The sequence below is a fragment of the Mesocricetus auratus genome, unplaced genomic scaffold, assembly GCF_017639785.1.
Source record: "Mesocricetus auratus isolate SY011 unplaced genomic scaffold, BCM_Maur_2.0 Super-Scaffold_100008, whole genome shotgun sequence".
In the NCBI taxonomy this organism is placed as follows: Eukaryota; Metazoa; Chordata; class Mammalia; order Rodentia; family Cricetidae; genus Mesocricetus; species Mesocricetus auratus.
The window spans coordinates 59,559,053-59,586,455 of NW_024429192.1; the positions used below are offsets into that span (position 1 = coordinate 59,559,053).

Below are 27,403 nucleotides of genomic sequence, written 5' to 3' on the forward strand. Positions count from 1 at the left end.
GGTTCACTCTTGGACCCTAGGCTGAGACAACCAGGATGGAATCACCCACTGAAGCCATTTCCAGCTTTGGAATTTAGAATTCTGCTCTCAGTGGGAACTCCAGTGCTATTGGCCTTAGCAGTTCATTCCAAGGGGTAGAAAGCCAACTGATCCGGCCACATGCTGAGGGGGTGTATTCAAAGCATAGCTCTTCCCTTCCCATATGCTGCATTGAGTCAGAAAATCACCATTTAAAATCTTCAAATGAGCAAAAATGATGGGCAGACAATCCCATTCAGTGTGTGTGTGTGTGTGTGTGTGTGTGTGTGTGTGTGTGTGTGCGCGCGCACGCGTGTGCATGCATGTGTGTGGAGGTCACAGGACAACTTGTGGGAGTTGCTTCCCTCCTTTCACTCCTGAGTCCTGGGGATGAAGCTCAGATCAGGTTTGGCAGCAGGTACCTTACCTGCTGAACCGGGCCTAATATTTTCTAAAATGATGTTTGTGATTTGCCTAGAGTTTAAAAGCTACTTCCAGAAACAGAATCCAAAATGGAAGATTCAATGTCGTAGCCATGAGGCAGGAAATGTAGCACAAATACTATCAAACATGGTGCTTGTACTGCTGGCCCCGATGTTCTCCTGCAAGAGCAAGCGCCACAGTAGGAGTGGGGAGGGAGAACTGTTTGGAGGTATTTGGAGATCTTTTGGCTACACTGAGGAATAAAGAGTCAACTGTTCTAAATTACGGGGAAAATATGCACTGGTGCTCATAATCTTGTAACCAAACTCCTATGCTGTTTTCTGATTAAGGAATTGTCATCTGTATTCACTTTGAGTGGAATCAGGCATAGAATAGAATGAAGTAAAAGTCTAACTTTGATGAGGGAAAGATTTTCCAAGGCTCCTCAGAGAACGCACCTTCCAGCCCAGTGACTTTTAGCTTACTGTAATAAAACACATTATGTCTAGCTGTGGTGGCCCTGTTCATTGGAGAGCTTCCTTTCTACAAGCCAGACAATGCTTAATTATGAGCCTAGTCACAGTTCAGTTTGGTCAAGCAGGAACAAAGCGAATGACCCAATAATTATGAACATGAAAAGTTTCGTGTTTTCTCTTGAAAACAACATTGTCAGTGCTGAGCTAGGCTCTCACAGGACAGGAGGGGCTGGAGACACTCTCGCCCCTGGTTTAGACCTGGCTGACAGGCTCTATGATCTTCCAGGATCCGAGATGTCCTGGAAGATCTCAGTGCAGGAGGAGGAGGGATATAGGAGACATTGGACTGTATTGGAACAGAGGCGGGCCCCAAGCCAAGGACTGCTGTGGCGGCTTTGCCTCAGAAACCCCAGGACACACTCAGCTCTGTGACCAGCAAAGCCATTTCCTGTCTCATCTCCCTGCGCACTTCCCCTCCATTATCTCTGGCAGCATTGTTTCCCTTACCGAGGCCTTCCCCTGGCAGGAACTCAGGCAGGGGCCAGCCTGGGAAATCTGAACCATTTCAGGAAACCTGAAGCTGATCCCAGGAACAGAGTCCTAAAGCCAGCAAACAGTATTGTCTTCCAGATGCCTAAGCAGAAGTCTCATTCTGAGATTACCAATTAAAAATAAAGTAGAGCCTTGCCTCCCTGACAGACAGAAGCGTTGGGAATCTCCTCGTCTAGGCTTCCTGAGTCAGAGCTGGGGGAAGGGGGTGAGTTCTGGCCTCTCTAGTGGCTGGATAACCATGCCATGGTATGGGCATCCCTGTGACAAAGTCCTTACAAGACACCTATCGGCTGCTAAGATCCCAGAGGGGTGGGGTGACCTGATGAGGTGGCACTATCATGTGCCTTAGTCTGCTCTGGCCTGTCATAGTTCACTGAGAAGTCTGATCAGGAGAGAGTAGTGGAAAATAGCTGAATGGTGTGAGGGAGCTAGGACAATTTCCACACCCGAGAAGCTCTCAGCAGCAGAAATGTACTGGGGGCCTGAATTCCTAAATTAAGTGCAGGAGACTTGGCTCCCTCTGAAGGCACTGAGTTTGAATGTGGGACAAATGGCTCCCCTGACTTCTGGTATCTTGTTGCTCCGTGTCTTATACCCTCCTCGTGTTCCTCATACACTGCAGACAGGCTGCGTGGAAGAGACAGTATTTCTTCTCTGCCCATCAGCTTCTCCAATGGTCATCAATGCAGGCTTTCTACGATATCTTAGAAGTGACTCTTCTGTGGTTTCACAATAGGTCTCTGAGGAGCATTCCAATTATGATATTCCATGATTTTACAATAGAGAGTTAAATTATGAAGGACTGGGTTTAGTAGCACACACCTTTAATTTCAGCACCCATAGAGGCAGGTGGATCTTTATGGGTTCAAGACCAGCCTGGTCTACATTAAAAGACCTTGTCTCAAAAAAAAAAAAAAAAAGAAAGAAAAAGAAAGGAATTTTTATGAAGATTAAATATAAGTGAGGACTACGTCGTTCAAAGTCAGCTAACGTCTCTTATCTTTGGGGAGTGAGGTCACCCGATGAGTCTCAGTTTTCTGGCATAAAACAGAAATAGCAACAAGGCCTCATACGGCGATGGGAGAGAGTGCTTGACCGTCCTGCAAATCTGTACAGCAGCCAGCGGACTCTCCACTCTTCCCTGGATGTTTATGTACTCAAGTGCTCAGGCGACTGAACAGGCCAGCACGGAGCAGGGGCGGGCGGGGCGGGGCCAGGAGAGGAGGGGCGGGGCCAGAGGGCTGGCTTCGTTCTCGCCCCGCCCCGCTCTAGATATCGCGAGAGGGCGGGCCGAGCTTGGCTTGGGCGTCCGCGTCGCTCCCGCGCTGGGGCGCAAGTCCGGCCTCCTCCGCAGGCGGCGGTCACCTGTGCTGGCGGCTGAGGGCCGCCCGCCGCGCGGCGTCGGCTGTGGCGTTGCGGTCATTGTGTCGTGACGGTGACGCCGGTAGTAGTTTCCGCGACATCGGGTGAGGCTGCTGTAGCCCGGCCTGGGCTCCGCGGCTGCCTGGAGGGTCTCTGCGGCGCCCACCCCTTCTCCTCCAGGACCCCACGCCAGCAGCGACCCTGAGCCGACAGCCGGAGCGACCGGCAATGGCGGCCTCGACGGCCTCGCACCGGCCCATCAAGGGAATCCTGAAGAACAAGACCTCTGCGGCTTCCCCGGTAGTGGCCTCGGCCGAACAGCCCCGCCGGACCGTCGAAGAGGAGCTGAGGTGAGAGCGGGGAGGCCGGCCTGGAAGTCGCTCCTTCCCGGCGGACGGGCGGCTGCGGGGAGCCGGCCTCGGCCCTGCCCCTCCGCCGCGGGGTGGAGGGAGGCCAGAGCCTGCAGAGGCTCCGTTGGTGGAGGTGGCGTTTGTCGTGTTTTATTTTTTAAGTATATGTGCACATTTTAAGCCCTGTTTTTGAACTTTGTGCCCCTGGGAACACTAAAGAATCGAATTGAAGTTTCATAGCTTTAGCTGTTAAGCTTTTGTTATTCCTACCCTAAGCCAAAGTAGCTAAAATTCTTCGGTAGAAGAGCTACTTTTTTGCCCATAAATTTCAGCCTAGGTTCAGGCTAATGAGATAAAAATTAAATAAAAAAGAACCATAAACAGAAACTCCATTAAGCATCTCGCATTCGTCCCCCCCCCCCCCGTTCCTGGTTAGTCATTATCTCCGCACTAAGTGAAACCAAAATTTTAAAGTCACTGATCTATATTTGAAAGTTATTGTTAAGTATTTTTGTACCCGAAGCTAGAGTTTTGGTGCTTTCTAGTTTTGGGTCCTGTCCGGCGTATCCAAACTCTGAACTGTTAAGAGAGAAGCAACTTACGATGTTGACGTAAAACATTGTGTGTAAATACCTGGGAACCACCCAAGGTCCATTAGTGAGAACTGGTGAAATATTAATTATGGTACATTTGTGTAATGGAACAATATACCGGGCTGAAAAGAGGTGTTTTGGCTACGAAGAAAACTACCCAGGGTTCAGCGCTCAATGAAAACAATGTTATAGTACGATGTCTAGGGTTACTATACCACTGGGTCAGACGGTAAGGGGCCTTGCATTTGGAAATGAAACTTTAGAAAAGTTACTGGCATGTGTAGTGGTAGCATCCTAAAGTGAGGACGCTGATGAAATCTTAGACAACTAGAACTAGGTCATTCCTATATTAAGGGTTTAATTTAGGATCCTAAGTAACTAGCTGGGGACAAATTTACAGGAAATTTGAAGAAAGTCCCTTGTGTGAGTTCAGCTTAGAATTGTGGCCTGCAGGACTAGCAAGGGATTTAGCCTTGCCGGGGAACGCCCCCACTTCTGTTTGGTACAATTCCGTTTCTTCACGTGCAGTTTTTTAACTACTTGGAGCAAGCTGCTTTAAAGGGATTTAACAGTGGTTGTAGGTCACGGGAAAAGCAGAATGCCAAAATATAACAATGGCTAGAAGATCAAGAGGTTTAAAAATAACCACAGAAGGCACTTCCACAGTTTGAATATTAAGCAGTAGGAGTGAGGTTCTCATTGACTTTCATATTTCCAGGTGAGCTTTTTTTCCCAACTACCAAGTATCTTTTTTCCCCCTGCCAGCTTGATTCCATGCATCCTCAAATATGATGTACTGTGATCTGGAGCACTGTGCTATAGGTTAGCCTCCCTGATTCTACTCCCATGGTTGCCTGAGGTTTACGTTCAGATCTCACCATCCTCCCCCGCCCCTGGACACCACCAAATGAGACTGAGTCCATTAGATAAATTGCTTCTTCTGAAAGAGTTCCTGACCAGGCAGATTCACGTAAAAGGGCTTTTAGCAGCTAGTTTACTGATTGCTTTGACTGTGGTTGTAGCCATATCTTCAGCAGGTGCTACCATACTCTTAATTCATTGAACTTCTAGCTGGTAAAAGATAAGCCTTTTCATAATCACTGTTGGAAGATTGTAAAGCAAAAAAATATATGTAGTAATAAAACTGTTATTGTCACAATTCATGCAAGCAATATTATTAGAGCCTCTTAACAGAAATGATAATATTGTAGTTTGAATGCATTTGAAACAAATTGTGTATGTTTTATATTAATTAAAATCAATACTCCCAGTCTGAAATTTAAAAAGACTAAAATTAAGTGGCTCTTGCAGTTATGATGTAGTTAGACTCCAGAAACATAAAGGCAGCCTGTCAGTCTAATTGGAAATGTTAGAGCAGTGTATAACACAGATGGCCATCATTAATGTGGAAACAGCCAGAGATTTAACTTGACTGCTGTTACTCTAGTGTGTTCTGTATTGTCCAACAGATGCTAAGCATCGTTGCAAACATTGAGTCCTTGATCTTAAGGAAAATAAGGGGTTATGTTCTCTCAAGCCTGTAGTCATAAGTTGTCATCATCTGATCATTATGTAATCTTGTTTTATGTGTTTCTACTTAAAGACACCTTATTTACTATATAGTGTTTATTAATTAGCATTGAATTTATGGCCAGTAGCACTCATGCCTGGATGAAGCTTATCCATTGTTAGTCACAGCATGGCCTTCTTGCACTTAGAACACTGGGCAACACTAAATTCAGGAACCACTCACAAACAAACAGAAAAGTGCATGGTACTAAGCAGACCACAAAATGTATGCTTGTGGCTAGGATGCAGCTCAGTGGTAGAGCACTTGCCTCACATATTAAGACCCTGGGTTTGATCCCCATTAAGAGCAGGGAAAAGAAGACACATACACACTTGTGAGGTTTGAGCAAAGCATGTGATGCATATGTATCAAAAGGTCAATGAAACCCATCTTTTTGTACAAGTCGTTCAGGAATGCATGTTAGTAAATAGAAAAAGCAAAGAACACTTTTACAGTATGAGAGCTGAAAGCAGCAAGCAGAGCCTTGCCATATTTGGCCTCAGCTGGCAACATGTTCTGTAGACTAAAGTTTTCCTACTCTGCTGATGTAGGAAACCACCTTCAATATTGTTTAGATTATAGATGGGTTCCAGTAAGAAAATTCCTAGAGTGAGGCTACCTTTTTACGTGCTTTTATGATGGAAAATGTAGTTGCATCATCACTATTCCTCTAACCTGCCCCCGTTACTGAAGGTTAGTTTATATAGCAGTTAGTTATTGAGAGTTTTTCAAAAGCTCTTCAAATATCTCCATAATTCATACTAGCATGCACATTATTGGTTGTAATTCTTAAAATGAATATAGGGGCTGAGGAAGATGCCTTAGTGGGCAAAACATTTGCTGTGCAAGTGTGAGAACCTAAGTTTGAATCCCCAGGAACCCATGTAAGACCGACAAGATAGCATGCACATCTGTAATCCCGGTCAGTGCTTATGTAGAGAGATGGCAGAGGCAGGAAAGCCTTCAGATTCACAGAAGCTTGAGCTTCATCTAGCCTGGCATACTCTGCATAATCATCGTCATCATCATCATCATCTAGCCTGGCATACTCTGGATAATAATGATTATGATGATCATGATGAGGATGATACAGGCTTAAACAAGGCAAGGACTGACACCCAAGGTTATCCTCTGACCTTCACACGTGCACATCACCTGTACTCACAGGTGCAAAGATTTTTTTTTTAAAGGACAAAGTATAGGTAAAGTGAGGTTTGTAAAATGTAAACAGATATTTCAAAAATCTGGTAGATTCAACTTCTAAAATAGTGTATAGTATTTTGATTTTTTTATTCAGTTCTTTTCAAGACTGATCACATCATTATTTGGAAATGTTTGTTTTTAAATGATTTATTGCATTGTTTTTAAAATAAGATCTCACTCTATAACCCAGGCTACCCTTGGAATTGCAGTTCTACTGCCTTAGCCCCCAGAAATACAGGACTATGGGTACACACCAATGTATCTGACAGGTGTTCCTATAGTCTTGTTCTGATTGAATTAACTATTAGTTCCTGTGAGTGGTGACATTTGTCAGGTATTAGTTTTAGGGAGTTAATTAAAAATGGATACACTCCACAATTCCACATATTTAGGCAAGTTAAGTACAGCACATTGCAGCATGCATGGTACCACACTGTTCAGCTGTTTTGAAAACCACTGTCCTCCTATGATTGTGGAGTTCCATGGTTGTTTCAGGATCCCTCCAATGTAGTGCACATCTTAAGGCCCAGCCTAACATCTGGAGCACATGTATGTGCAGTTCATTGAAAACATCACCCCACTGAAAAGAAATGCTGATTATAAGATTCTATTCATTTGAAGGTATATCGTTTTTCAGACATGAGTGGAAATTTTTTTTGTTTTGTTTTTCGAGGCAGGGTTTCTCTGTATTGTTTTGGAGGCTGTCCTGGAACTTGCTTTTACAGTGATTAAAAATATGTTAAATGTCACTAATCCTGTCTTAGGGAGAAATTGTAGTTTAGTTCTTAGTGTACATCCTGTCTGCTACTTACTCACTGATTTATTAGTTCTGGCTGTCAATGGATTACTCATTTTAGCTGTACATTAGTGTAAGCCTTAAATGAGTGAAAATACTGAGCCCAGGACCTTATTCTTACCTATTTTGTTATAGAAATGTAGAAATCAATTTTTCATGTGTCTTGGGTTCTTTTAACTTGGTCTTCTGGTCAGCTTAATCTAGATTCTATTGTAGTTGTAGATCTGGTAAATGCAACTTTTAAAAATTGTGCTTGAAAGTCGGGCGTTGGTGGCGCATGCCTTGGGAGGCAGAGGCAGGAGGATCTTTGTGAGTTAAAGGCCAGCCTGTCTACCCAGTGAGTTCCAGGACAGCCTCCAAAACAATACAGAGAAACCCTGTCTCGAAAAAACCAAAAAAAAAAAAAAAATTGTGCTTGAGGGAAGGACAATGGCCACACACACACACACACACACACACACACACACACACACACACACACACACACACACACACACACACACACACAGTCTCGGTACTTGGGAGGTGGGTAGGTTCAAGGTCATTCTTAGCTATGTTTCCAGTTCAAGGCCAATCTAGGCTATGTGAACCCTCTGTGCCCCAAGGTGCTTGAATTCCATTTATATAATTTAAGATAGATTTATGTTCTACATTGTCTTTCTTTTTACTCAAGTTTGTGGAGTGGTAAAGTCAAAGCTAATTAAAATTAAAAGGTTATTTCCTAAAAGTTACCTTTTGTTTGCTTCTGTTTGCTTTATTGTTATATCTTAGTTTAATTTCAATTACGGTATTAAGCTTCAAAGTATTGAATCTTTTTTGATAAAAAAATCCAAAAAACTGCTGAAATGTAAAATTGAAATTTAGTACTTTGAAGCAAAACCCAGCTTGCTACTCTGACCACAGCCAAAAGTATCAAACAAGAAAGCAGAAACAACAAGTACTGGGAGACCTTTGAGATGGCAACATTTGAACTAACAACAAGAAAGAATTGACTTTTACAGAACAAGATTTAAACAGTCTGCAAGCTGGTAACCCAAGAAGGGGGAAACTGAAACCAGCGAGCTTTGGCTATCACAGCAGATCTGCCATGTCCTGGTACCCCTATTTTTATTTGTGGAATTTCTGACAAAATGTCATGTAGTTGATGATATTTTAACTGAATTCAGGTTTGTTCCTTGGGGTTTTATTCTCTTCCACTAATATTAATTCCACTGAAACCTTAGGAAAGCTAATTTCCATATCCATTGTCTCTATTGACAGTTTCTTCTCTTCATTTGCTCTCTGCCTAAGAATTCTTAGCATTTTTTGAGCCTTTTTACATTCTTAATTTTAGTGCCCCCTCCCTTTAATTTCAAGATAGTCTTTCTTGGATTTGAATTTGAACATTTCTTTTTGTTGTTGTTGTTGTTTTATTTTTCAAGACAGGGTTTCTCTGTGTAATTGCTCTGGCTGTTTTGGAACTCGCTCTGTAGACCAAGCTGGCCTCGAACTCATAGAGATCCAACTGCCTCTTTCTCCTGAGTGCTGGGATTAAAGGCGTGCGTCACTACAGCCCAGCTGAATTTGAACATTTCTAAAAGTTTCTTTTCCTCCTAATTTTGTACTGAGGAAGATTGGTACAGCTTTAACTTTGCAAGACTTTAAATTCCATTCACAATAGAACATGATAAATGGAACAGACAAGAAAAAGCTAGGATTCAGATTTATTGTAGCTGTAAGATCAGGTAAATTCAACTTTCATGTGTAGTGTGCTTTTGGTAATCTGGAGAACTTGGATTTGCTATACATAGGATGCTAACAGTTCATACAAATAAAGTAAGCATTTATCATTTATTAGATAATGAACGATAAGTACAAAACAGATTTTAAATATTACTTTATACTCAGTAAGTTAGAAAAGCACAAATAGTCCTAGAAATGTTTTGGTAATAATTGGTGACATTATAAATGGTCAGGTTGTTTTGTTTGTTTTGTGTTGTTTTGATTTTGTTTCCAGACAGGGTTTCTCCGTACAGCCCTGACTGTCCTGTAACTCAGATTTGCCTGCCTCTGCCTCCCAAGTGCTGAAATTAAAGGCATACTCTGCCACTGCCTGGCATAAGTGGCCTTAAAAATTTTTTTTTGGATACCAAATACACTGGTCCATACCTAGAATTGTGGCTATTTGAAAGGCTAACATAGAAAGATCACTTGAATCTCTTAAGTTTAAAACTAATGTGGAGAACACAGTAAGAAACCATCTAAAGAGAAAAAAAAAAAAACCACTAGCAAATTATCCTAAAATCATCACCAAATAGAATGTATGAAATATGTCTGTTTCTGCATGTTTTAGTGTTAGATTACATCTAAATACCTAACATTAGCTAACTTATATCAAATATTATTCAATTATTAAGGCAAAAAGACAAAAGTAGCTTATTATGATATAGTGTATATAGTTTATATATTAGTATATGTGTACTTTTAAGTATATATTATACTAATTTATATTTATGTTATATTATCTAATATACAGAGTGGAAAGAATACAAAATCCAAATTATTAATGGTTTAGGCTTCTGGGATTATACTTAACTAAATTTTATTTTCTAATTTAAAAAATTAATTTCTCCTTGTGTTCTACATTTTTCTTTCATCTTACAAAAACAAATTTACAGGGTGGTGGTGTCTCTTCCCTCATGTTAGACACACACTTTAAATGACAACCATTTACATTGTATCTTTCTTTGAAAAATACTTGTGTAAGTGTGTGGGGGGGGAGGAAGGAGAGAGAATACCTACACTTGATCATGCATGTGCAAATATCAGTTTGCAGGAGTTCATTCTTGCCTTCTGCCTTTTTGAAGTGCAGGGTCAGTTGCTCTTGCTTCCACAGGCTAGTCTAGGAGATTTCTCCAGTGTCTAACGTAATTCTGGGATTACAGATACCTGCTGCCACTATTGCTTTCTACATGGGTTGTGGGCATTGAATTCAGGTAGCTAGGCTTAAGAGCTTTAGTGTTTTACCTACTGAACCACTTCCTTAGCTCCTTCTTTCTTTTTCTACCCATGTAGTTCAGCATTGTTAGCATCATTTAAGAATAACTTGTTTTGAAATTAGAAAGCATCTAGCTAAGTCATTAATGTTTTTAAATGTATTTAATCATAATCTACATCCAAAAAGTTGTATTAAATGTAAACTTAAGAGTTTAAGATAGTACTGTACATGCTGGTAGTGGTAGCCCAGGTCTTTAATCTAGCACTCAGGAGGCAGGCAGAGACAGGTGGATCTCCTGAGTTCAAGACCATTCTGGTCCACAGAGCTACTTCCAGAACAGCCAGGGCTGTTACACAGAAAAACTCTGTATCAAAAAACAAAAGTATTGTACAAGGGGGCTAGGGAAAGATTCTATTTCTACAGTTCTTACAGCACAAGCATGAGGGATTGAATTCAGATCTCCAGGGCCCATGAAAAGACATAGTAGTATGTGCCTATTTTCAGTGTTGAGGTGGATACAGGAAGGATTTCTGGAGCTTACTCCTAAAGCATGAATCTATTATTCATTATTAGTAATGAGAAGTTAATTGTTTTTGCCTAACATCTTTTTTAAATTAACATTTTTGATTTATGTTTTAGTGTATGAGTGTATACATGTATATTTGTGCACCACATGTATGCCTGGTACCTTTGGAGGTCAGAGGAGGGGTTTGGATCCCCTGAAACTGGAGTTACAATTGAACCATGCTGGGCCAGCTTGAAGAGCAGGAATACATCTATCTCTCCAGCCCCTCTGTATAGCAGACTTTCTTGGACCACCAACCAACTCCCAAATCAATACATGGAGACTTGAAATTAGAGTGGTTGGCCTTATTTATGCATGTCCCACTAGCTCTTATAACTTAATTTAACCTGTTTGTCTTCATCTACATTTTGCCTCAGAGCTTTTTATCTTTCATCCTTTATGTTCTGCTTTTCCTGATTCCTGAGGCTGACTGGCTGCCACCAGCCCCTATCTCCTTTTCTTTCTCCCTTATTCTCCCCCCACCCCCAACCTAGGTTCCTCCTCTTACTCCTTTTCTCTGCCTGCCAGCCCCACCTATCCCTCTATTGTCTAGCTATTGGCTGTTCAGCTTTTTATTAGGTCAGTCGGGTGCCTTAGCAGGCAAGGTGAAACATTCAACACACCTTTATATAAACAAATGCAGCATAAACAAACCTTTATATAGTTAAAGCAATACTCCAGAACTCTGTCTTAATTCTTTAAAGTTGATGTTGTTTTTTTTTTCCACTGTGAGCTTCTTTGGAATGTGTCCATGAACAGACTGAATTATTTGCTTTCTAAGCAAATAATGATTTTTAAACAGAAATTTGTAGGTGGTAGACCTAGTTAGCAAAATAAAATTGCTGAAAATGCAGATTTACCTAGAAATAGAAAGCCAATTTAATTGTTTTAAAAGTATTTGTTCTTGAACTGAAGACGGCTCAGAGTGAAAGTAGTTGCCATGCAACCCTGACAACCCAACTCCCACAAGCTTCACCTCTTGAGCCCACAAAAAAGATGAAAGGAGAGAATTGACTTCTTTAGCTCGTCCTCTGACCCTTCATTTTGCTCCCTTCCCATTACATATACACACAGTAATAATAATAATAATTATATATATGCACACACACATTTTGGTTTCTTCTTCTTCTTTTTTTTTTTTTTTTTTTTTTTTTGGTTTTTCGAGACAGGGTTTCTCTGTGGCTTTGGAGGCTGTCCTGGAACTCACTTTGTAGACCAGGCTGGCCTCGAACTCACAGAGATCCACCTGCCTCTGCCTCCCAAGTACTGGGATTAAAGGCGTGTGCCACCAACGCCCAGCCACATTTTGGTTTTTCAAGATAGGGTTTCTCTGTGTAGTTCTAGCTGTCCTGGAACTTACCTGTAGACCAGGCTTGCCTTGAACTCACAGAGATCCACCTGCTTTTTCCCAAATGTTGGAATTAAAGGTGTGTGTTGCCTCTACCCAGCTCCAGCCAATTATTTTTAGAAAGTGAGTCTTGTTATAGGACAAAGGTAGATGAAACTAAGCATGAAGCAACTGACACTTCTAAACTCATCCTCTACTGTAAGTGAAATCTTACTGTAGAATTCTCAACTAAAGATTTCAGATTTTTTTATTTTCTGTGTGTTTATACTGCATGCAGTGCCATTGGAGGCCTGAAGACTGCATTGATCCTCTGTAACTGGAGTTACAGACTCAGACTGTTGTGAGTCTCCGTGTGGATGATGGGAGCTGAACCTGGGTCCTCGATAAGAACAACTGCTCTTAATTCCTGAGCCATCACTTGAGCCCTGTTCCCCATCATAAATATTATGTATATTTTCATGCGGTTTTGTAATTTTTTTCATGGACATAATTTTAGTTGCCTCTTAGCAACTCTTTGCCATTACTGGGGATGTATGTTGATAGTCTATCATTGTAGGACTAGGTTAACAAACTGATATCTCGTCGTTGTTTTCCTGCCTGTGACCACTAATAATGTGATAGAAGGCTGCACATCTAAAGACTTGGGTACTGTTAAATCAAGCTCTGTGTACCCATCAAACTCAGCCCTAACCCAGTCAAATGAATATAAGTGTCATTTTAATTTGGTTGGCTAAAGTTCAGATGAACCTCAGTATGAGCTGGGTTCTTAATAACAAAGCATTTGAAATGTGTTTTTATGCCTAAAAATGATGGCTCATGTGTCACAACTTTTGGTTTATCACAAGCTTGTACAATTTTGACTATTTGCTGGGTGAAAAGATTGAATTGTAGCTTCAAGCTTACCTGTGACTATCTGTGTCAGTTTTTATCTACTGAAGAAATTAAGAGTAAGTTAGACTGAAAAGTTGCAGTCAAATGCTTATTTTACTGGACTGTTAATTGGCCTTATGGGGAAAAGAAGAAATTCTAACACATGCTGCAACATGAAAAAACCTTCAAGACTGTTGTCTTAAGTGAACTGAGCCAGGACAGATGCTGTATGATTCCATAGAGTAGGAAATTCATGGAAAAGGAGAATGATGTTTGCCAGGGTCTGGGAGTAAAGGAGACATGGGGTCTCACTGTAAGTAAGTGTAGTTGATATATGGAAGCGACGAAAAGTTCTGAAAGTGGATAGTCGTGCTGCAGGGTCGCACACTCATAAATTATTAAAATTGTACTCTGTACATTTTATCACAGTGAAACATATTCTGAATCTGAAAGTTAGAGCATAAGAGAACAAAGTGTAGACATGGACAGGTTTTTTTTGTTTTGTTTTGTTTTGAAACAGGGATTTCTCTATGTAACAGTCCTGGCTGTCCTGGCTTGCTTTGTAGATCAAGCTCGCCTTGAACTCAGAAATCTGACTGCCTCTGCCTCCCAAATGCTGGGATGAAAGGCATAAGCCACCAAACAACACCAAAAAAAAAAAAAAAAAAAAAAAAAAAGCTTTAATTTTTGTGACCTTAGAAGTGTGAATTTTAAAAGGGTTTTTTTTTTTTTCCTTTTAAGCTGGGTAGTGGTGACACAGCCATGCATTTGTGGCACACACCTTTAATCCCAGCACTCAGGAGGCAGAAGCAGGTGGATCTCTGAGTTTGAGACCAACCTGGTCTACAGAACGAGTTCCTGGACAGGCTCCATAGTAAGTTCCAGGTCAGCCACTCCTACATAATGAGACCGTGTGTCCAAACACACACGTATGTGTTTATATATGTGTGATGTGTGTATATAGGCAGTTAATTACATAGTTAATTTCTGTAGGCCAGTTAAAGACATAGTATAATAGTGTTTGGAGTGCCTGATATAAATTATGAAACTTTGTTTTTAATATGGACACTAAATACCTTTTTTTTCTTTTTAATTTCAGTAAAAAGTCCCAGAAGTGGGATGAAATGAACATCCTGGCAACATACCATCCAGCTGATAAAGACTATGGTTTGATGAAAATAGATGAGCCAAACACTCCATACCACAAGTAATGTGACAAATATCCATTTGCATTGATATAATTTCTGAATAACAGAAACTTTAAATTGTTTTATGTTTTGTTTGTTTGTTTTGAGATAGGATTTCTCTGTGAAAACAGTCCTGTCCTGAAACTCAATCAGTAGACCAGGCTGGCCTCGAACTCACAGAGATTCTCCTGCCTCCCAAATGCTGGGATTAAAGGCATGCGCCACCACGCCCAGCCAGAGGATAACTTTTACAGTTTTGTCTTCTTTTTCTTTGCTGTGATTTTTATTCATGTGTGTGTAAGATGCATGGAAGTGCGTGAGGCGTACACGAGCTGAAGTCAGATTCCTTGGAGCTAGAGTCAAAGTGGTGTGAGCTGCTCAGTGTCAACGCTGAGGCTTAATCTCAGGTCCTGTGGGGTAGCAAGCTCTCAACTGCAGACCCATCTCCAGCTCCAATTTTATCATCTTTGAAAGGGAGATGAGACTTAATCTCAGGTCCTGTCGAGTAGCAAGCTCTCAACTGCAGACCCATCTCTCCAGCTCCAATTTTATCATCTTTGAAAGGAAGATGAGACTTGAGGTATTATTTTTTGCTCTCCAAGTAGAAATCAGAGACTTGTTTATCAAAAAAGGGAAAACTACATGGACGACAGATAGTTTTGGTTTCTTATTTTGTATGGTATTAGAGTTCTGATAGTATGATTTTGACATTTTAACTCAGAATTTTTATTTTTTATTTGAGATATGATCATCCATTGTATTTCAGGCTGGCCTGGAATTTGTCATATAGATTAAGCTGGTATTGAAGTCAGAGTAGTCTTCCTGCATCGGCCTTCTGAGTGTTGAGATTACAGGGTGTGAGCCACCAGGTCCAGTTAGTATTTTAAAAAAATTGTGAAGTGATATTGTATAGTTGTATCCAAAAGAGACAAAACTAATTTAATAATAAGCATTATGAGACAATACAGATTCTACATAAGCAACACTTAAGACTATGGGGAAAAAAGGTTATGGCTTAATCTATATTGAAAAACAAAAATTTCCTGGAATAAAACTTTTTTTTTTATCAAAGTAAGACCGTGTAAATCTGTAGGTCATGTGCTTTTATTCCAGGGTAATTTTATTCACAAGGTTTCATGTAACCCAGACTAGCCTTGAACTTGATATATAGCTGAGGGAGATTTTGATTTTGTTCCTCCTGACTACATCCATATTACTGGAATTACAGAACCATGTCCAGTTTATGTGTTACCATGGATTAAACTTGGGGCTCTGTGAATTTCAGATGTGAGTTACATCAATGAAAAAAATGCTATCTTTTAAATCAGTAGGACTTAGGGAGGTAATGTGGTGCTAACAAAAACAGTACAAATACACATAAAAATGTTAAAGTCCATTTCAGAAAGAAATAGTAAAACAGAAGACAGTTGAACTAAATAGTCATGAAACTTGAGGAAAGCATATGTGAGGAAGTTTATGCCTTTTTTCTTGTTAATTACAGAGTATACTTTAAAGTATATCTCAAACTCTTTATCAAACCAGAAAGTAATTCAGATCAGACATGACTTGGGGGGAAATTGGTTAGGTTTTTTTGTTTGTTTGTCTCTTTCTTTGTTTTATCCTGAGAACATTTAAAATACAGCAAATCTGAATGGTAGACATTTGACGTTACATGTCATTGTGTTTTTCTTACCCATATATCCTTATTGTAGAGCTGAAGAAAGGTAGCTTGGTCACTAACAGACTTGTGTGCCTAGCTTTTATATATAGTTTGGCACTCGGTATTACCATTACTTCCATGAGATTGGTTTTGATTTGGTTTATGTTTTTTGAGACAGGGTTACTCTATATAGTAGCTCTGGCTACCCTGATACTTGCTTTGTAGACCAGGCTGGCTTCGACCTCACTGGCCTCAAACTCACCCGCCTATACCTCCCAAGGGCTGGGACCAAAGTTGTTTGTTTCTTTTAAAACATTTTATTTAACAACAATCACAGAAATGCTTTTATAAAAAGATCATCTTAAACTAAGACCCTCATATTGTTAGTGTACATAATAGTTTATGTTTTCATATACACACACAATACATTTGTAACCTAGAATTTTTTGTTTGAATATTGCTACAAGTCAACAAATTATATTTCTTATATCCTACTCTACTTAAATCCTAAGTGTCATGGGTTTCTTTCACATTTCCTCGGATGAATGTATAAACCAGTTGGCTTTTATTAATTAGGTCTTTAGGGTCTGTATTTGCTTTCTCATTGCTGTGACAGGTACCTGGCAGAAAAAAAACCGAGAAGATTTCTGTTTCTCTTGATTCATGGTTTCAAAGGGTCACGGTGTCTGTCGGTGGTTGCTTGACCCCTGCACTTGGGGTAGAACATCATCACAGAGGGAAAGTGTGATAGAGAATTTTAAAAATATTTTTATCTTTGAGAATTCCATATATTTCTATCATATTCTTGCCCCTCCTTAATTTCTTCCAGATCCTTCCACCTCCCTACTCACCAATTTCATGTTCTTTCTTTTAAAAAAAATGGGGACTGGAGAGATGGCTCAGAGGTTAAGAGCACTGACTATTCTTCCAGAGGACCTGAGTTCAATTCCTAGCAAGCACATGGTGGCTCACAACCATCTGTAATGAGATCTGGCGCCCTCTTCTGGCCTGCAGGCATGCATGCAGGCAGAACACTGTATACATAATAAATAAATAAATCTTTAAAAAAAAAATGAAGTCCAGTGACCTTTTTCCTCCAGCTAGTTCCTACCTCCTGCCTTGCACAAATTTCTAACAATGCCATCCTGAATCCTTCAAGGGATTAATCTGCCATTTGATCAGAGTCTTTGTGATCTGATATTCTCTTGAGATGTAATCACAAACATACCTAGAGCTGTGCTTCACTAATTCCATGGGCACTTTTTTTTTTCCATTTTTCTTTTTCTCTTGTAGATTCATTGATTTATCAGCTGTGCAGTGAGATAGTTGGAGGAATATGAAAAGCTACAAATGAGCCCACCAAAAATCTCGGAGTAAAAGAGAAGCTTGTGTGTAGTGGGCACTCTGATTCTGTCACGTTGTGTTCAGGATTGACCCTGCATCCTGCTCTGGAAGCTCTTTGGGAGGGTTTCCACAAAGGAGAGGCCGATTGGCTCTGTTTCTACGTGTTTCTTAATCCAGTGACATTGGCAGTCAGAATTAACCACCACAGGATCTGTTTATTTTTCCTAGTCTTAAGTCTGTATAGACCATTTCTTCCTTAATGGTGATGTATAAACACAAATTCTAAAACCAGCTTAGCATTCTCAGTGCCTAATTGTAATTCCACTAATCACAAATTTGAGGCCAGCTGGGCTGCACAGCAAGACTGTTCCCTCTCAAAACACTAAAACCAACAAGTGGGTTATTTTGCCTTATTTGTCCATCTGCCTCATTGGATAGAAAATTTGACATTTTTAGGGTTTTTTTCCCAGATAATTTAAGTTTTCAGTATTTTATGGTTGCTTTTTTTCTTTTTCTTTTTAAGCTTTATCATTTTTTATTCTTGAATATTGAACTAGAACTTTATGCATGTCTGGCAAAGACCACCACTGAGTTACATTCCCAGCCCAGTGCTATGCCTCTAACTACATGTATTGAGTTGAAATTGTTTTCAAAGTTAAATTTCAAAGATGACAACAAACTTCTAAATTGTTACTTTAATTAAATAATAAAATTGTGTTTTCTAACTATACACTTTATTTTATATATCAGTTTTACTAATATGCTTGTTAATAAAAACATGCTTGTTGTCCTAGTATGATAGGCGATGATGAAGATGCCTATAGCGACTCGGAAGGCAACGAAGTCCTGACTCCAGATGTCTTAGCTAAGAAGTAAGTACTAGGGCATCTCCCATAGAGAGTTTAACTGTGTTCTAGTTATACATTTGTAAGTGAAAGGCTAAGCTTACAGGTTTGGGGGTTTACTGACACTGAACCCAGGACTACGTGTTAAATACTTGCTTTGTCACTGAGTAAGATTCCTAGCCCCAAGCTAGACTTTTATAAATCCTGTTTCTTGATTAATATCAATCTAAGCAGGAGGTGGCAGGGTTGGAGTGCCTGAACCTAGGAATGCTTCAGTCTGTTTTCTTTGGTAAAGATGTGAGAAAGGCAAACATACATTACTGTAGTTCATTATGTCTAGCACCCATTCTGCTGTCCTTATTGCTTACTGCTCTCTATGTCCATTCTACTCTCTTGTTTTCTTCACCAGTTATGGCTAGAATATTTGTTGATTATTTTGGGGTATTTTCATAACTCAAGTTGAATGGGACATTTAAATAGTACAAGTATATCACAGTTACTAATTTCTCCATAAATATTTTACAGATTAGCTGCTGCTGAAGGCTCAGAGCCAAAGTATCGGTCTCGGGAACAAGAGAGCAGTGGAGAGGAAGATAGTGACCTCTCCCCTGAAGAGCGAGGTAAGTTATTCCTTCAGCTGCCTTCAGTATGATGCTAATATTTTTTGTTAAAATAAATATTTTTGGAAGATCGGACAATTCCATATTTGTCAAGTGGTGTGCTGGGAATAGAAAGCAATAGAAAATAATTCAGATTCTACATGTGAGTTTTTCATATAGTAGTTTTTCCCACCAATTAGAAGAAGGTAGAAGAAATACTGCCATCTTCCAAGTATTTATAAATATAGCTTTCTTTGCATTTTGTTTTGTGACCGATAAAAAGAAGATATTCAGTAACTACTTATGAAATGAATGCTTTTAGCATCATTGAGTATTCTAATGCTCTTCAAGTGGATAGATTGCCTCATTGTGCCTTTTCTGTTTCTAAATAGCAATGCGGGACTGGGGATATAGTTGGGAGAGTGCTTAACTAGCATGCACAGAGCCCTGTGTTTGAGCCCCTGGCATCAAATAAACTTATGTGTTATCTGTAATCACAATACTAAGAGTGGTAGAGGCAGGAAGATCAGAAGGTCAGAACCTCATTCTTGGTTGTATAGTAAATGCATGGCCATTCTGAGCCACTTGAGACTCTGTGTTGAAGGGAAAAAAAAAAAGAGTGAAATTTATCCAGAGAACCAATATGATAAAATAATGGAGCACAGAGTAGTGATGTCTTAGAAGAGAAACTAGAGAAGCCCTCATTGCAGGATGGAAGCCTCTTTTGCTCCAGACAGAACATGGGTAGTTAAGTGAGGCATTACTTAATGCCTTTATGTGTTTTGTTTGCATAGAACACTGGTCAGATAGGAATGTTTTATCTTGCTGTTCTTTTTCTATTTTTTTGAGTCGTGTGAATGTATCATCTTTGCAACATAAAATTGGACTGGAGAGATGGCTCAGTGGTTGAGTGTGTACTTCTTTTCCAGAGGGACCAAAGTTCAGATCCCAACACCCATGTCAGATGAGTCACAACTGTTGTTAACTCCAGCCTTGGGCACACAAACACAATTTAAAAAATAATCTTGTTGCCGGGCGGTGGTGGATCTCTGTGAGTTCGAGGCCAGGCTGGACCAACAGCCTCAAAAAACAATACAGAGAAACCCTGTCTCATAAAAACAAAAAAAACACAAAAAAAAAAAATCTTGTTAGTTTTTCAAGACAGGGTTTCTCTGTGTAGCTCTAGCTCTTCTGGAACTCACTCTGTAGACCAGACTGGCCTTGAACTCAGAGATGGCTCTTGCCACTGCACTGGGATTAAAGCTTTGTACCACCAATGCCCAGCTAAAATATAATATTTAAAAGAATATAAAATACTCAGTTGGCCATTGGTATCTGCAGGTTTTAACCAACAATTATTCAGAAACATTGGAGGGAAGAGAAATGAACCCAGACTGAACAAGGATAGACATGTTTGTCTTGTCATTATTCCCTAACAATACAACACAGCAACTATTTACATAACATTTAACCTAGAAATGACTGAACATATAAAATATTGTGTGAAGGTTATATGCAAATACTATACTATTATACTTGAAGGGTTTGAATATCCATACACTCTGGTGACCTTAGGTGTACAAGATCCAATCCCTCAGGTACTGAAGGACAACTTACACATAGCTGTCCCATTTTCTTTTTGTTTTGGGAGGGGGGGAGGGAGTTTGAGACAGGGTTTCTCTGTGCAGCCCTTCCTAACCTGGAACTCACTCTGTAGATCAGGTTTGTCTGGTGTGCCACCACTGCCCGGCTGTCCCATTCTCTTGTAATGAAAATAATCAAAAGCTCAGTTGTAGAACACTTGGATGGCACTAGTGAAGCCTGTTTGGTAGAATCTCAGCGCAAGCCCGTTATCAGCATTAGAGAGAATCTGACAATAAATAGCACCAGGGGCCCTTGAGGAGGGTTTCAAATAAAAATTGTTTCTAGGTTTTTCCATATTATTCTCCTAAAACTTTTTATCTAGTAAGGATGGGGGTTTTATTGACCTACATTATCAGTTCTCTCAGTTTGTAGTTCCATGAGTCTACCTGCAGGGGGGTACCATTTGACCTACTAATAAAATTTTAAGATTTCCTACTGGTAGAATTACTAAAATATATTTTTTCATTTAAGTAATTACATGGCTAGAAAACATTTTGAATTTACAGATGTCCTTTGTTGTCGTTGTGTTGTGTTTTGTTTTTTTTGAGACCAGGTCTTACACAGTAGCCTAGTCTGACCTGGGCCTTTCCAGGACTGGGCTTATAGTTAACAATAAATATTAAACACATATTTGTTATTTTATGTGTATATGTGAGCACTTGAGCCAGCTAATAGGAGTCAGTTCTCCATTATGTGGGATCTGGGAATTGAACTAAGGTCATTAAACTTGGCAGCAAGCACCTTCACCTGCTGAGCCATTTAACCATCCCAGGAATTCTTTTTTGTTGTTGTTTTGCTATTTCAAGACAGGGTCTCGGGGCTGGAGAGATGGCTCAGAGGCTAAGAGCACTGACTGCTCTTCCAGGGGTCTTGAGTTCAATTCCCAGCAACCACATGGTGGCTCACAACCATCTACAATTCAATCTGGTGTATATGTAATAAATAAATCTTTAAAAAAAAAAAAAAGACAGGGTCTCACTAGGTAGCGCTGACTGTCCTGGAACTCACTAGGTAAATCAGGCTGGTCTCAGACTCAGAGATCTGCCTGTCCTTGGTCATGAGTACTGCCTCCCATATACTGGGATTAAAGGTATGCACCAGTACACTTGGCTAGCCCAGTCTTTTTATGATAAAGCTAATGTATAGCACAGTTATTAAAATTACTAGCTGTGAACCCTGAGAAATACAATTTTATTCTCCACATCTAATACTTGTTTAAGTTACCTAATTTCTCAGAGCCTCTAGTCCTTATGTCCTAAATTGGGAAATATTTTTTAAAAATTTAGTGCTGTGTTTAGCAATGTGTACCTGTGGTATAGAGACTTAGGAGGCAGGGGCATGATGATCTCCTGAGCCCTCAAGTTCAAGAACACCCTGGGAAGTTTAGTGAAATCCCCATCTCAAACAGACTTTAAGCTGTTGGTGGTTATTAAATGAAATGAAGTATTTAATTCACTCAGCACTGGTCATTTTGTATTCTAATTGGTAAGTAAATAATAACTTTTAATAACTTAAAATACACAAGATACTCATAAAAGTAGATATAAAAAGCATAATAGCCTTGTTGAGTTCATATAGTTTGTAAAACCTAAATGTGCTTTTATATTTCATACTATGGTAGAATTGCAAATCAAAAGAGGATTAAGGAATTGAGAATGTGATTCAGTTGATAAGAGTCCTTGCCTAGCATGCAAGAAGATCTGAACTCAATCCCTAGCACCACCTAAACTGGCCATGGTGGCACAGGCCTGTAATGCCCAGCTCGAGGGAGGAAGAGGAAAGGGGATCAGAAGCTCAAGGTCATCTCTGCCTCCTTGTGTATTTGAGGCCAGTCTGAGATGCCTGAAACCTGTCAAAGAGAAAAGAAAAAAGATTGAGACCACTTATGTTAGCTGTCTGTGCAATGAGATCTTATAGATTGTATGTGCACGTATATGTGGGTGTCTATGAAAGATGTCATCCTTGGAAGCCACCTACTTTATTTTCTTACTGGGACTGGGACTCACTGATTGGGTTGAGCCAAATGACCAGGTTATGCCTATCACAGCCGCCCAGCACTAGGATTACTAATGTGCAACACCATGCCTAGTTTACTTGGGTGCTGGGGATCAAACTCATGCTTCTCTGGCAAGCCTTTACCTATCCCGATGATTTCCAGTTCCTATTTTACAGAGGTTTTTTTGTTTGTTTGTTTGGTTGGTTTTTTTGCTTGCTTGCTTGTTTGTTTAATGTTATTTTGCCTTTATGTATGTGCACCTTGTGTGCCTGGTGCCTGTGGAGGCCAGAAGAAGGCATTAGATCCACTGAAAATGAATTATAGACAGTTGTGAGCCACCATGTGGGTCCTGAGACCTGAATCTCGATCATCTACAAGAATAGTAAATGCTTTAAAACTAAGATGTGTCTCCAGCCCCTGTATAGATTTTTTAAATTATATAACTTAGAATAATAAATTTCTTTTACTGTATATAGTTCACAAATACAAAAACTATAATATCAACTCCTAGGAATAAGAACCAAGGAATTAGACCTATAAGATCATGGAAGCTGGGAGTGGTAATAGTGCACCTTTGATTCAGCACTTGGAGGCAAAAGCAGATTGATCACTAAGAGGTCAAGGCCAGCTGGGGCCGCATACGGAGGCCTTGTGTCAAAAAGCCAAACCAAGCATTATGGAACTTTCTCTTACTGGGCACTCACTGATAAGACTGTCTAATATACTTGAGCCCAGGATTCAATCTTCCTACATAAGATTATAATTTACCTTTTGCCTCCCATTCAACTGTTGCTACAGAGTTTTATATGTTTAAATTTTCTTCACAGAATTTCTAGTGACTTTGCTCATTCCTATTCACTGATTGGGGTGTATACTTGAGTCATAAAGTCAATATTTTGATTTTGTAGGCTGTATAGTCTTATTACAAACTACCTGACTCTGCCGTTGAACACAAAAATAGTCTTCAACTGATAACAAAAGCATTTAAGTAAATTCAAACAAATATAAGTATATTGCACTAGGACTGACAGAACAGGCCTGACCAGTCCCTACGTTGAGACCGTCTGAGCTCACAGTGCACTTTAAATCTTTTATAGAAAAGAAACGACAGTTTGAAATGAAAAGGAAGCTTCACTACAACGAAGGACTGAATATTAAATTAGCTAGACAGTTAATTTCAAAAGACCTGCATGATGATGACGAAGATGAAGAGATGTCAGAGACTACAGATGGAGACAGCATGAATATGGAAGAGTCAAATCAAGGTCAGATGCCTTTATGTTACGTTGTTTTAACTTTAAAGGTATTTTGCTTGACTATATAAAGTCATGTTTTATTTAACCAGAAAATCTAAATTAAAGCTTAAAACTTTTTTTTTTACCTGTTTTTGTTGTTTTGTAGTGTTGAAAATTGAACCCAAAGCCTCACACATCCTGTTAGAACTCATTTAAAGAAAGTGGTTATATTTTGTTCTGTTTTTGTTGAGGAGTATTGTTTGTGGGTATGTCGTATGGGTTTTTGGGTTTGGGTTTTGGTGAGATGGTCTTGTCCTATAACACAGGCTCACCTTGAAATCACTATAGTCTTTGACTCAGTCTCTCAAGTACTTTGATGACAAACATTAACTGCTATGTCTTCTCAAAAACCATGTTTTTTATAGAGAAGATTTTTTTTTGACATTCCTTTAGGTACAAGTGTGTTGGTGTTGTATTTACTACAATGACTAGGTTTTGTTGGTTTTTTCTTTTTTTTTGTTTTCTTAAATTTCAGTTGAGATAGAACCAAGCCATGAAGTCCACAAGAACTTCACTCCAGCTTCCTCAGCCCCCAAGCACTGGGTTCTAGGTGTTCCCCATCACATCCAGCTCTTCCTTCTTTCTCTCTTTTTCTCAAGTCTTAGACTGCTTTGTATAGCCTAGCAATTAACAGTCATAGGAAATATGTTTTATTTCATTTGTTTTTGAGGGTTAGGACCAAATCCAGGGCCTTGTATATACCTAACACTGAAATATATACCCCAGTCCCTAGTTCTCATAATCTATTATACTATGTTTAGTAAAAGTGAACCAGGTATATAGTACTACACATCTGTAATCTGGTGCTAATGTCTTCAGGATTGCTGTGAGTTCAGGTCAGCCAGGATTATAGAGCATGGCCTGTCTCTTGAAAATTAACTTTTTTTGCTCATCTCTGCTTATAAGACATTAAACTTCATAGACTATATATACAGACAATTTCCTAGGCAAGTATATTAGAATATGAAATTTTGTGTTAGTTCCTGAGTTTTCTGAACTAAAGCATCTTCACATAAGGAGTTTAATTTTCATGGTATCATAAAATTACACAGGGATAGGGAAAACTGTACACTAAGGCTTAGTGAGACAAGTTTCTTATCTCCTCTTTGGGTCTTAACTGTTCTTAACCAACCTTTAAAGGCCCCATGTTCTGTAAACTTACTACTTTTTAAACATAGGCAGTTTCCTTCCTCTTCCCCTCTCTTCTTCTTTTCCCTCTTCTTCCTTCTTTTTGCTTCATCCCTCTGTTTATTTCTGTATTAAGAGAGAAGTGTTTGGACTCTGAAATTAGTGTTTTATAGTTACCCGGTAATGTGAATTTTTTTAGTACCAGGTAGTTAGAACTGCAAAACTTAACTTTCCTCCTGCAATTACTCAAACCAGTGTCCATTCTGAAACCTATTTATCCTGTCTACACATATATTCCTACTTGCAGAATATTTAATGGTGTGTTTAGATTCTTTCAAATCAGTCTAATTTAGCCTACATGAAACACACCATACTGATTTATTAAAGTTTTTACATTTGCTTATTACTCATGCCAGGGGAAGAGTATAAACTCAGGTAGATAATTTCAGAGTTGGTCATAGTTTTTCTTCCCTTTGATAAATACTTGAGGAAACAACTTAGATTGCAGGGAGGGGCTCACATTTTCTGAGTTTTCAGTCCATGCTTATTGGCTCTGTCACCAAAGACCTGTGGTGAGACAGAGTATATCATGGTGACCAGGAAGCAAGGAAAGCCAGGGCACACAATATAGCCACTGTGATAGTGTCCGATTCCTCTAGCTTAAGCTCTGTCTCATTCTAGTACCTCTCAAAGTAGAATCAATCCCTTAGCACATGAGCCGGTAGACAGTTCATATTCAAACCATAATAGCAAATTATACTGATATTTTTTCTCCTTTTATCTTTGCAGGATCTACCACAAGTGGCCATCCGCAAAACAAATCACAAAGTTCATAAAAGAAATGTGTTCCGCATTGCAGTCGTTTGTCAAATACAAACCTTGTTACTATACAACATTGCTTCTTGTTCTCTACAATTTGTGACTTACGTACCAAAATACACACCAGTTATATATTGCCAAGAATTAAGTGATAAACATAGAGACTGATTAGACAGAAAATGCCTAATTAATGCATATATTCTTGTGCCTCATACTTCACCAGAAATACAGTGTAATATCATTAGTCCAAAACTGCTTTACTTTTGTAAGAACACTGGTTAATTTGTATATGATATTATATAGCTTTTTATGCTTTAGAGATTAAATAATGTCACTGGGGGAAACTAATTTATTTTTGTCACTTCTAGATGATGGTACCTCTTATAAAATGTTTGGAGGGTAGTTTGATGTTTTTTCTCTTTTAATCAAAAGCCTGTTGGTACAGTGGGATATATAGGTGGAAAAATATTAGGCAGAAAGATACTTTTTTTGACATTTATCTTTAGCTTGTTTTGACTATTTGAACAGGAGTCCAAAGAGTTAACTATTCTTTTTCTGATTCATGACCTTTAAAATTCCTGTTGATTTTGTTTTTGAAAGCAAAGGAATGAAATTTTTTTTTCATCCAAACTGGTTTCCCCCACTCCCAACTACACTCAAATGAATTACTGGGTTAAGATTGCACTGACATCTACCCTGCTCGTTAGGTTAACGCTGGGTAGGCTTCAGATGAGGTTTGTAATACCATGTGCTATCTCATGTCAGCATCCTTTTATTTATATACCTGTCTTAACCTGCTCTTGTTTCCTGCTCCCTTCTGCCTTTATACCTACAGTTACAAAGATTGTATTACACATGGCACAGGCTGTTGGCCACAAGGAACTCGTCTTCCCTCACTTATTCTGTCATTTGCTGCAGTAATGAATCCTCATTACTTTGACACCTGCTAATTCTAAACATGAAGGAAATAGATGAAGTATTCACAACAGAAAGGACAGCTAAGCAGCCTGATCTCCCTGTACCTCTGATTGATAGCTTGGTCAGGAAATTGCTACTATTACTTCATTTGACTTCAGACCTTAGAAAACGATTAACTGAGGCTCTTTTGCACAGTGAAAGAATTGTATGTAATCAGAATATGATCGTTCTTGGATGTACAGACAGAATTATGCCTGAACAGTTTTAAGTTTAGAGATTCTGAGGAGTTCTTGCTTTAAGAGAATGTGATAATGCACACAAAACAAATGAACTTGATTTCTCTAACATGATAGAAATTATTTGGATCTTTTTTCCCCTGAGAGGAAAAGTGTAGTTCCTGTGTGTCTTAGTTTAGTGATGATTTCCTTTATAGTCTTTTATTTGTATTGTAAATTTTTGGTAGCACCAAATGAATCTGTTATATGACAGACTTTTAAAATAACTTCTGTATATTATATATATGAAATGGCTTTTATTGAACAGCTATCTTCCACTTTAAATTTATGGAACTATCATGGTGTCAAAATAAAAGAAAAGTGGGAAGTCTTTGCTGTTAGAAGAATATGCTTATTTGGGATGTCTTTTTTCTTTTTTATGGGATTGAATCAGAGTAGCTCTGAAATGTTAGTACTGTATTTTAACCAAACATTTTAGCTAGTGAACCACTGATGTACACACTAAGCAATGTATACCTCATCTTTGTACATTAAGCCTGTTTGTGGGGTGTGGAAATACAGTCTGTATATACGTATGTGAATATGTCCATGTACCCAGACCTCTCCTTTTAGTTTTCTTTTTGTGTTGT

General features: G+C 39.2%; 1 protein-coding gene across 1 annotated transcript; it reads left to right on the plus strand.

Moving 5' to 3' along the window:
- The first annotated feature begins 2,774 nt into the window (after positions 1–2,774).
- On the plus strand, positions 2,775–27,355 carry Ppp1r2 (protein phosphatase 1 regulatory inhibitor subunit 2). The gene is made up of 6 exons (XM_005071575.4): positions 2,775–3,181; positions 14,203–14,310; positions 18,089–18,166; positions 18,665–18,759; positions 23,476–23,643; positions 25,591–27,355. Exons 1-6 carry the CDS (start codon positions 3,060–3,062, stop codon positions 25,635–25,637), a joined length of 618 nt encoding a protein of 205 aa, XP_005071632.1. The 5' UTR covers positions 2,775–3,059; the 3' UTR covers positions 25,638–27,355.
- The last annotated feature ends 48 nt before the right edge of the window (positions 27,356–27,403 follow it).